Source organism: Scardinius erythrophthalmus (assembly GCF_964197995.2).
Source record: "Scardinius erythrophthalmus genome assembly, chromosome: 11".
NCBI lineage: Eukaryota > Metazoa > Chordata > Actinopteri > Cypriniformes > Leuciscidae > Scardinius > Scardinius erythrophthalmus.
Genome location: NC_138231.1, coordinates 12,585,734 through 12,597,369, shown reverse-complemented (window position 1 = coordinate 12,597,369; position 11,636 = coordinate 12,585,734). Strand labels below are relative to the sequence as shown.

Below are 11,636 nucleotides of genomic sequence, written 5' to 3'. Positions count from 1 at the left end.
AACGGTTTGTTTATCTGCGTTTTTGGAGTAATAATAATGCTGATAGTACGTTCATGCCTTTCAAATAGTTTGTTGCAGTCACGATTCTGCTAATAAAACATAAATTAATTTCCAATCTACATTTTATTTGCATTTACATTAAACAATACTACAATTAATTCAGCGTTTGTATATTTCAGTAAGTGCTGTTTATTAAAATCAACTCATAAACACACATCGTTTTGAGAAAGCTTTCATACAATCAAGTTGTAAACTATATATAAAATATTCACATTTTATTTGTAACATTTTTTGCTGTTCGGCTAATAATTCATTTTCTTCCCATCAGCCAAATCCTTTTTTTCCCTCTTTTTTTTATCCAAGCAACATACATTTTGTACAAAAGCAAGAATTACACATTATGCATACAAAAAAAAAAAAAAGTAAAGAAAGAAGCAACTATATAAAAAAGCAAAGAAAAAGAAAAAGGTGCCATGGGAGATAATAGCATAAAGATCAGCATGAAGGTGCTTTCGGGTATAAAGATAACAAATATTTTTTGGTTAATCTCACCGATTTTTGACAGTTTTCTTATTCAGTCTCTAGAACTGTTTACATACAGCCTACTTCAGTGAACAAAATCATAAAATCGGGTTTTTGATAATGATAAAACTTACATTTATGAATATAACATTTAGTCTAAATGTCTAACAGAAAAAGTACAACGCCAAAGTAAATGTAAGGTGGTTTCATGATAATTATCTATTATAGAAAGTACAGTTTTAATTTATATCTTTTTTTATTTATTTTCAGTCAAATCCTTTAGGCTACTTAATTATATCGGTTTTGTGAACCGATTCATTTAAAAGATCCGGCGACAACGATTCGTTTGCGAATCGGACATCTCCAGTGTTTGGAAGAGGCGGGACAGAGTGAGAGGGAGTGAGATCGCTATGGAGACTGGTAAACTTACCTAGCAGGAAGCGCAAAACCATCAATATCGAATCAGTTAACCTTTAATGGTTTCGTTATAATAGCTATCATGAGTATTTTGGTTGACATTGCTTCAAATGGTAGGTTTGGTTTCTTTGCTACTGTACTGTAGTAGGTTATTTTATTGTTGCTGGTGTGAAAATCACAGCACATTTGTTTGCCTTAACATCGGAATGTTATTCTGATAAAGCAACTGAGGTTTCCGCAGGTATGACTGAATGGAGCTGAATCTCAAACGTCTGAACTTCAATGAAAGATGCCACAAGCCCCCAGCTCAAAAATGCAGACCGAACTGAGCACCTGGACACCTCTAAATCATCCTCTCTCCAATGCTAATGTACCTGCAACAGTCAAATATTATAGTATATGATCTTCTGCTTGCCATTATGTTTCAATATGTTGACTTCAGGTTTTATTTGTTTAGCTGTGGTAACATTGATATAAGTGATAATATTATTGCACAATTTCATATCAAAGGTAAAATCTGTAAAAAAAAAAATTGCAGGTTTTTGAAGAGAGAAGAAATCTGCTTGGAAAGTGGGTAAGGCATGCACTTACTGTAAAAAACTGCAATATTTACACTTTCTTGTTTTTGATATTTGCTCAGTTGATATAGCTATGCTCAATCCCTCTTCCCTTTGCCCCAGTTTGAGAAGTGGACAGATAGCCAGCGGAAACAGGTGCTACAAGATTTTTTCTCCAGATGTTCTGTTAACCAGCTGAAACATCTCAGACAGACGTTGTGCAGCTGGGTACCAGAGGAAGCCCTTGACTTCACTAGAGTCCTTCCCAGGGTCATATCCCTGTATATATTTTCATTCCTAGACCCCCGAAGCCTCTGTAGATGTGCTCAGGTATGTATTGTGTCCATTGTATGAATGTTTTAATGCAATGAAGAAGAAAAAAAAAACTTTTATACATGTATTCTACACTTACAGTGTCTATACACCACAGATTTTTGGTCACACTTTAGTTTAGGGTCCAATCCTCACTATTAACTATGACTTTTGCCTTTAATAAACTCCTAATTACTGCATATAATAGTTAGTAAGGTAGTTGTTTAGGTTGTTTAGGTATTGGGTAGGATTAAGGGGATGTACTGTAGAATATGGTCATGCAGAATAAAGCATTAATATGTGCTTAATAAGTACTAAGAAACAGCCAATATCTTGTAATATGCATTTTAATAAGCAACTAGTTAATAGTGAGAATTGGACCCTAATCTAAAGTGTTACAGATTTTTTCTCTAATTTTTTCTCGAAGTCTCTAATGCTCTCCAAGGATGCATTTATTTAACCAAAAATACATTAAAACTGTAAAAGTATTGTAATGGAATATAATTACAAATTAAAATATCTGTCGTCTATTTTCAATATTGTTTTTTTTGTAACATTATACATATCTTTGCTCTCACTTTTGATCAATTTAATGCATCCGTGCTTGATGAATTTATTATTTTCTTTTAAACAAAATCTTACTGTGCCTAAACTTTTGAACTGTATTTTATGCTTGACATCTGTGTATTATCTAATTACTGTAATATTTTTATTCGCAGGTGAGCTGGCATTGGAAAAACCTGGTGGAGCTTGACCAACTGTGGATGCCTAAATGTCTGAAACTAGGCTGGTGCATAACTTTTTCTCCAACACCATTTGAACAAGGTGTATGGAAGAGGCATTACATAGAGACAGTGCAAGAGCTTCATATTAGCAGGCCTAAGGTAAGAGATAATGTGGAGAAAGAGAGAAATATCCATTGAGAAATGCTGGAATAAATGTAATTGTTGTGTTCTCTCACATATTCCAGATGCCTGTGAAGGAAGAATTTATTATTCCTGAGGTGAAAGTAATTGGCAGTGAGATCATGGGGTCACATCCTGTGACCGGCCACAGGGAGTTCAAGTCTGTCCTCTCAGGTCTGCATGGGAATGACTTGATGAAATCAGCCAAAGGCCTTCCTCCATGGAGAGACTCAGACAGGCATCCCACCGACATAATACGCTTTAACTACTTGGATAACCTTGACCCAGTTGAACATGCAAGAATAACGTGAGTGAACCTATTTTGTTTTGCACACACACATAGATACACAACCGTTCAAAAGTTTGGGATCAGTACGATTTTTTTTAAGACATGCATACTTTTATTTAGCAAGAATGCATTAAATTGATCATAAGTGACACTGAAGACTTTTAAATTGCTACAGAAACTTGAAAAAATGTGATGCTCCAGAAACATTTCTTCTTATTATTAGTGTTTAAAGTTGTGCTGCTTAATATTTTTGTGGAAACAACTGTTTTGAATATTAATAATAAAAAGGAATGTTTCTTGAGCATCAAATCAGCATACAAGAATGATTTCTAAAGGATCATGTGATAATGAATACTGGAGTAATTATGCTGAAAACTCAGCTTTATCATCATCATCACAGGAATAAATTACATTTTAAAATATATTAAAATATAAAAGAGTTCTTTAAAATTTTAATAATATCTTGTACTATATTTTTGTTTAAATAAATGCAGCATTACTGAGCATAAAAGTTGTATTTCCAAAACAAATAAATATACATATTTATACAGTATGTTCCATATTTGAGTTGAGTTCTTAGGTAATATAATATCACAAAACTACATGTGACCCACTAACAGGTATGCTGCACTACTTTAGTGATCTGTAAATATGCTGTCTGCATGTTGAAAAATATTACAATTACAGCAGAAAATGCTAAGCCATCTTTATTGCTACAGAGGGGAAAAGGGGAAAAGTGCTACTTCCAATACAACAAGACAAGAAAAAACAACGAAAGCACCGTCTTTCTCAACATACAAGCTGCGCAAGGCCAAATCTTTGGTAAGCCAATATAAGTGTCATGTGACTGTGCTGTTGATGCGTGCAGAAATCATCAGCAGCAGCATGAAAATAATTCTCCAGAGACTACATAACCAAGAGGCATCATGCATATTGAACAGACTATATGTGGAATATCATGGAAATGTGCTGCACAGAGGCAGAAGAAGGCACTGTGTTGCTAGGGGAAGAAAACAGACATTATGTTGTATGCATTATATTATATGCTATAATTTCTATGTGTTTTATTAGAAATATAAGAGAAAACAAGGTTTTTACAGTATTTGTATATTTTCCCAGATGTTTTTATCCTTGGATCTCAGTGCACCAGGAAAGCAAACCCATAACAGGCCGCAATGGGCAGCACACAATTTACAAGCACTTCCGGCTAACAAGGACTCCATAAAGAGACTTTCCCAGACCTCCCAATGGAATGCAGGGATACGTCCTGGTCCTGTAAGGCCTCCAGTGCCCAGACTGAGTAAGGAGGGGTTCCGTGCATCACAGAGATCCCATAGAAGCACACCAAGTAAGCCAATGTACTTTCAATACCAGTATTAAATAATATACTGTGCTTTTATGTTTAAGTTAACCAGATTTTAAATATTCTCTGTGAAATTGCACCAAAAAATATTGAAATCCTTATAATTAATTATAAATAACACTATAAAGAAATGAGAGAATTTGGTATAATAAGCATTATTCTGTTCCAGCTATGTCTCTTTTTGAAGGACAGCCATGAAGGAGTCCAATTTATGAAGAATCAAATGAAGCTGGAGAATAGACTGTATAAAACAGCTAGAGTCCATCTACTGGATCATTTTGTGATAGCAACATGAACGCCTTGAAGTTATGAATACAAAGTTAATTTATTATTATGTCTTTAATTTATAATAATTATGTCTTAATAATAATGTCATAATTTTTTGTTGACAGACAAAGCACAATGCATCCATATTATTCTGGTTTTATATGATTCTTTTTTGTGTCTTCCCTGAGTCCCTTACATTTGTTATTGTCCACTAGATGTCCCTGTTTGCTCAGAACGTCCTTCAGATTAAAGGGATAGTTCACCCAAAAATGAAAATTCCGTCATAATTTACTCCCCATCAAGTTGCTCCAAACTTGTGTGAATTTCTTTCTTCTGCTGAACACAAGAGAAGATATTTTGAAGAATGTGGGTAACCAAACAGTTGACGGTAGCCATTGACTTCACAGCTACTATCAATTGTTTCTTCTAGCTGAAGAAATTCACACATGCAGGTTTGGAACAACTTGAGGGTTAGTAAATGATGACAGAATTTTCATTTTTGGGAGCTGACGCAGATTCCCTTTAATCTTTATTCACGGTAACTTAGTGAGCTAATGGTTGAAATGTCTTTTGATTTATTGTTCATCATATTGCCTTCTCTCAAATATAACCTGTTTATGAGTTTTTAAACTGATTACTAGTGTCTTTACCATGGAAAACAAAAAACAAATATATTAAATAATCATATTACATTTATGTCATATTAAAATATATGAAACTGATCAATCTGTACTCATATTTTTTCACTGGCCTAAATGGTCCTGGGTACACAAAATTTATTTTCAACATACTCTTTTAATCAGATAAAGCCTAAATCTAAACAAGAAAATGAAATAATTTATCTATTTTTAGTTATCTTGTTATCTATTAGTTATCTATTATGCTGGAATAATCAGTTGAAATATGTATAAAAAATACCGTGATATAGAGTCATGTGTTTCAGCATCCAAACTTCTCAATCAAATCAGCCTAAAAAAAAAAGATGGCAAGAGAAAATCTGAAGGTTATCCAGGTCCAGAAGCCTATGAATGACCAGTGTCTGATAAACGCTATTGGAGCAGGACTTTTATTATGAAAACTTAACTCTCAGGCGGCCATTTTGAATCGGAGCGCCTGTCGCTGTGTTCACGCTGCTGGCTGTGTTGCTGAGATGTCTAGTACACTCAGTTGACTGCAACTGAAGTTGGAAAGTGTAAGGTGGAGCTGTCCGAGGGTTGAGTCGATAGAGTTGACAGAGGCGAAATCCCTGGGAAAACTATATTTGCGGAATTGTGGGTAAGTATAATATGAATTTATAGAGGTGTCTACCTTTATAAAATAATGGGGGGAAAGCCTTTATTCCTGCACACGCTTGAATTCAGTCAAGAGTGCGTTAACGTTAACGTTAGCTCTTGCGCTCTGTCAAACGTCTCAATATTCTCAAAGCCGCAGGAAGTGACTTAAGTTCACGGTAGAAAAATATAAGTCTTTAAGTTAGATCTTGGCCTGATTCCAGATGACGTTTTGTCTTACTTTATTAGTTGTGTTGTTTAGATTTTCGGAAACAATAATATTTATGATTTACAAAAAGAGAAAGGCATTAGAACTCAGTGATTCATTTGGGTTCAACGGTTTTTATGAGTAAGTTAACGTTATTTGACCAGTTTTGAAGGACATTACAATGTTATACATTCATTATGTATCTATACTATATATGTGTACGTTTTTTTTTCTTCTTTTTTCATTTGTTTGGTTTACGAGCGTACTGGTATTTTACAGTGAAGCCCACCCGCTGACGGTTAAATTGAGATGTCATTTGGCAGTCTCGTGCGACCAACGTTGTTGTTTAACTGCCAAGTGCCAACGGTTTATCTGTTTGCTGGTTATTCAGAAGCACGTTTGTATGTATAGGATTTTAAATGGAAATTAGGATTTGAAAAGAATTAGCCTATATCTCAAAGAAATGACTAATTCATGTCTATTTTGTCAAGGATGAAGACTGCTGACACACAAAAAGTCGCTGTTTTGATTTAAATGGGCAAATACTTAAAGAGTCTATGATTGGATCATTATTGGAGTGATTATTATGTTTCTAGCATGTTATATGTTTGGCAACAGTTCTTCTAACCCTATTTGATGGAGTGTGATCAAGATCTTGACCAAAAATTTATGTTCTGCTTGATGGAAATAACATAACATTTATTTCCATTACGAGATGCATCATATTTTGATCAAGATCTTGTACTGACAATGCAAGAGTCAAGCACTTTGTAAAGTCTACTCCAGCACATCCTAAAGACTTTCAATGAATAAGGTCTGGACTCCAGTCCAATTCATGTGTGAAAATGATTCTTCATGCTCCCTCCTAACCTTTCTTTCACAATTTGAGCCTGATGCATCTTGACATTGTCATCTTGAAGTATGGCCATGATGTGTCTTCACACTCCATCAATTAAAATTAGGGTTAGAAGAATTGTTGCTTAACATATAACATACTAGAAACATAATGATCACTGCAATAATGATCCAGTCATAGACTCTTTAGCATTTGCCTGTTTAAATCCAAACAGAGTCTTTCTTTTTGGCCGGGCAGTGTATTTTGAAGGTTTAACCCCAGTACAGTTTACTGAAATGACATTGACCAGTAATTTCAATGTGAACGAAGAGTGCTAATGGAAGATCATTTTACTTGAGATGACTGCTTTGTAAACATTTTTGCATAGTTTTCATTTTCTATTGTGACTATTTTCCAAAATTTCCAAAATACTGACATTCCAGTCATGCACTAAATGTGATTTTCCCTAAAATGTAGCCTTGGTTCTATAAAGTTGCATTTCTCAAGATAAAGCTTCTTTCAAAGTGCTGAGCAGAGGAAGAGAAGCTCCAGGTTTTTATTGTCAACACCAAGTGATGGCAGCTGTTTCTTTACTGACACTCAGGAGAGCTGGGAAACTAAAATCCCACCCATTGGATCCTTTACAGGGAAGGATGGAGTGCCATTTAGGACACCCCCAGAGTTTGAAGTGAATCTGACAAGTTGCCAAATTGTTTGGGTACTTCAAGTTTCTTTAGCCAATGCTTTAATTTTTGTTCTTTGTGCAGCTAGAGGGTTTCTAGATTTATTATTGTTTTCCCAGATCAATTGTGAAACGCTGCCTGCTGCCAGACGGATTGCGACAGCTGCAGTGCTTTGCGCGCTGAGCCTCTGGCTATGCCTTTGCATGATGTCTTTGAAATGACAGGGATCTTATTTCAGGATAGTTTGACCAGTCTCCCATCCTGACAAAGTTTCCATTGTGGTTAGAAAAGCACAGAAGCACCTGAAGTAGGAATGCTAATGATTAATCGACTGTCGATTAATTGTCAATAATAATGTTGCTAATCGATAAAAGTTTCGCATTTCGCTGTGTTCCAAAGATCAGGTTTGCTGAACTCTTACCTGTGATTTTGCATCACGTGAAGAATAAAACATAAAAGATCGATATGTCATGGTGTGACCCCTTGGCTGAATTAAAATAACTCATATTCTTGTCGTAAAGTTGAGTAGATTATTTTTACATTTTGAATGTATCACTATTTGTTATATTTTGAATTCATGTTGATAAAAAAAAGATGGCATATCACGATCATTACTGTGTCTTTAGAAATTTTGCGTGCCCAAAGTCTTGTGTGACCGCGGCTTCATGCGCAAAACACGTGCGAGCGCGCCATAGTTACATATTCTAAGGCCGTGTGTCCACCAAAGCGTTTTTACTCGCGGCTGGCGTGTTTTTTCAATTGTTTTCAATGGGAGCGCCGCGTTTTTAAAACGCCATGAGCGTAACGAGGCGCTGAGCGTCTTTTTCACGCTGAAGCGCTGAGCGTTCGGCGTTTTTTACTGGTCGCCGAGAGTTGAAGAATGTTCAACTTTTGGTAAAACGCAGCGCTCATCACTGTCACTTTTTACCCAACCGTCCAATCACAGTGGAGGAGGGGCGGGACTAATACCATACCGACCAACCGCGTCCGCCACATGATTCTGCTAGTACAACGTCAACAGATGACAACAACAAGCATAATAACGGAACAAAATCAAGAGCCAGATAAAATACACTACATTGTATTGACATTTTAATATAGAATCAACACAGAAACAAAATATGTGTGAAATGATATACTAGTAAGACTTTCGCGGATATTCCGTATCATAACAAGTAAAGTGTCTCGGTCTCAACCGTCTCAACTGAAAAAACGCTGCGCTGCCAAAACGCTCTCAAGCGCCCACAGCTGAGCGTTTTTAGCAGAGCGCCTAGCGTTTTCAGCTGGCAAAAAACGCTTTGGTGGACACACGGCCTAAGGCCTAAGGCCGTGTGTCCACCAAAGCGTTATTAGCCAGCTGATAGCGTGCTAAAGCGTTATTTCAGCGCTTCAGCGTGAAAAAGACGCTCAGCGCCTCGTTACGCTCATGGCGTTTTAAAAACGCGGCGCTCCCATTGAAAACAATTGAAAAAACACGCCAGCCGCGAGTAAAAACGCTTTGGTGGACACACGGCCTAAGGCCTGGTTCCACAGACAGGGCTAAGAGGATTAGGCTTTAGTTCAATTAGGGCATTTAAGGAGCATTTATACTTGCCTTAGAAAAAATCATTACCGGTGTGCATCTTGAGACAAAACAATGGCACTGGCATATTTTAAGATATGTCAGTGCAAGGTGCTTTCAGTTAAAACAGTTAAAACATGCATTTTAGTCTGGGACTAGCTTAAGCCTTGTCTGTGAAACTTGGGGTAAATGTATGTCCAAGCCTTGCAATGGATTAGGTTGGCTAGCCGTTTATTTCTAAACATAATAAGGGTCCAAAAAACAAGTCCCTCCAAACAAGTGATTTTACTGAACATAAGAACTACTTACTTGAGTAAAGGCACAATAAAATTATATAGAATAAACTAGTAATAAAATCCCGGCTGATGATAAGTGATGTTTCTTCCAGTGCAGCTTCCAGAAGCAGTATTGACCGATAGAAAAATAAATAATACTATTTTTTTAACAACAATGTATTTTAAATATAAAAAATGAAGAGATATTATGAATTGACAACTCTTTATTTGAGAATGTTTATTTGTGCAACATATTCCATTCCCTTTCTTAGAGGTGATTAGGCACAGCTTAGAGCTTAACAAATATAGCAGTTTTGTGACATAAATAATACAAATAAAGTAACAGTCTTTATCAACAGAAAGTGATCAAATGTAAAACAACACTGCATAGGCTAAATTAGATATAGAATAGCCTAATCCTACTAAATCTACTCAAAGACGTTTTCAGACACCTGGTAGAACTGCCAGACCAGTTAATGTAGTGAAGCAATCTTGTGAGTTTTGCATCATCTGATCGGCCTTTATCAACCACCGATCAAACTATATAAAGCTAATTTCGGCCAATAATGATTGGAGCACCCTTAGATTTTACAGATCACATTTTAATTTAAAGCAGTTCTTTTTATGCTATGGAAATAGAGCACTTCTATGGCAGCAAATTTAAAAGCACTTGCTAAGTGATGGTCATATTCCCTATATTCACTGTAAAGCCAAGCTTCTAAGCTTTAAAACAACACATATTTTGTCTTGTTTAAGCAAGTTGTTGTTAAGTAACATGATAATTTGGTAGTCGATTAATTGATCGTTTTAATTCGATTTTTAGTGGTAGTTTTTATGGAAGAGTACTCCGTAATATTACTTTTGCGAAACTGCCTGAAATACCTTTCTGTTCTCTTCTGATTATAGATTGCTTGCTCAAGCCTTTTTTGTACTCTGATATGTCAGTCTTCATTTGAACAGTGGGAATATTTTGGGCCTAAATTAGTTTGCATTACAACTGCACATGTGCTGCATTCATTTTCAAGGCCTTCCTTACTGAGGAGCTAATTGATTAATTGGTTAATTTTTCTTTTTCAGTCTTTGTTAGGCATCTCATGCCATGCCAAGCATGGTGGCAGAGCTTGCAAAAGATCGCCAAAGAGAAAGCAAGTGGTAGTAGTGAATGTGTAGTGTTTTGGCAGTGTGTAAATACATTGTGTGTCGTCCAAAAGGCCTCCGCTGCCTCATCCAGCTGGCAACAAGGCCAAGTGTAAAATCACTTGTTAATCCACAGAGGTTGTTTGTCTGTTCAATTCAGTGCATGTGTAGCAGCAAAACAGGATGCTCCCTCAGTTGTTTTAGCTGTCCAGAGTTTTCTAAGTGTGGTTGGATTAGTCTACTCATGATTTGTCAAGCTTTCAGAGTTGATTACAATATTCATTTACGACAGTATATTGTTTCCATTACAACATGGAAAAATTAGGAATGCACTATTAAATTGGTTATGGGGGGGGGGGAGTATTGTATTGGTTGATATTAGATATTTAATTGTTCTTGCTCATATAATTTAATTTTACATTTAGGTTACAATTCATCTTCTAATGCTACTTAAATCTTCAAAAACACTAATAATTTAATAAAACTGCTAAATGTAATGTAGCCTAATCATTAAAAATTTAATTTAAGGCTAATATCTAAGCTAATATTTTTAGCTATATCTAAAATCACCTTTAGCATTTAAAATAATTTATTTTTATTTATTTATTTAGACAAAATATTTTAGAATTGTAATATCAGATTTTTATTGGTTATCAACCATAACCTAAAAATAATTATAGTTATTGCCCATATTTATATCAATAATACATCCCTATCAAAAATACATATTTTTCTATATTTAATGTAGATTCAGTTGAAATGCAATTTCCACTTCTCCACGGGTATATAATGCTATAGGCTATAACATGTGTTGCATTTCTTTAGTTTGAAAAGTTGGTTTACTGCTGTGCGGTACTTTTGTAATAGATTATGCTAATTTATGATCAAAAAGATCATTTTCTTTCCATTTTATCTGTAAAAAAAAATGAATGAGACCACCTTGCTTATCTAACCCTAAGGCCTATTGCATTTGTAGAAGTAAACCTGCAGTTCAGTTACTGGTTTTGTCGGCTTGACGCAGATGGACTCTTAGG

At 35.5% G+C, this 11,636-nt stretch overlaps 2 protein-coding genes across 7 annotated transcripts in view; both read left to right on the top strand.

Annotated features, from left to right (window-relative positions):
• Positions 1 to 890: 890 nt before the first annotated feature.
• On the top strand, positions 891 to 4,563 carry fbxo16 (F-box protein 16; the record flags this gene model as incomplete). The annotated part of the gene is made up of 9 exons (XM_081378959.1): positions 891 to 1,052; positions 1,181 to 1,309; positions 1,478 to 1,513; positions 1,620 to 1,826; positions 2,528 to 2,692; positions 2,779 to 3,020; positions 3,722 to 3,824; positions 4,122 to 4,350; positions 4,553 to 4,563. The coding sequence occupies exons 2-9, from the start codon at positions 1,229 to 1,231 to the stop codon at positions 4,561 to 4,563; spliced, it is 1,074 nt and encodes a 357-aa protein (XP_081235085.1). The 5' UTR covers positions 891 to 1,052; positions 1,181 to 1,228.
• Positions 4,564 to 5,686: 1,123 nt separating this feature from the next.
• The window catches only part of fam49a (family with sequence similarity 49 member A), a 37,909-nt gene continuing 31,959 nt past the window's right edge, over positions 5,687 to 11,636 (top strand). For 2 of the 6 annotated variants that reach the window (XM_081378287.1, XM_081378284.1), the window contains exon 1: positions 5,789 to 5,911. The gene's annotated coding sequence lies outside the window, so the exon portion shown is untranslated. Of the gene's footprint in view, positions 5,912 to 11,636 lie in introns of all 6 variants that reach the window. The other 4 variants (XM_081378285.1, XM_081378282.1, XM_081378281.1 and 1 more) reach the window with 4 other exon arrangements.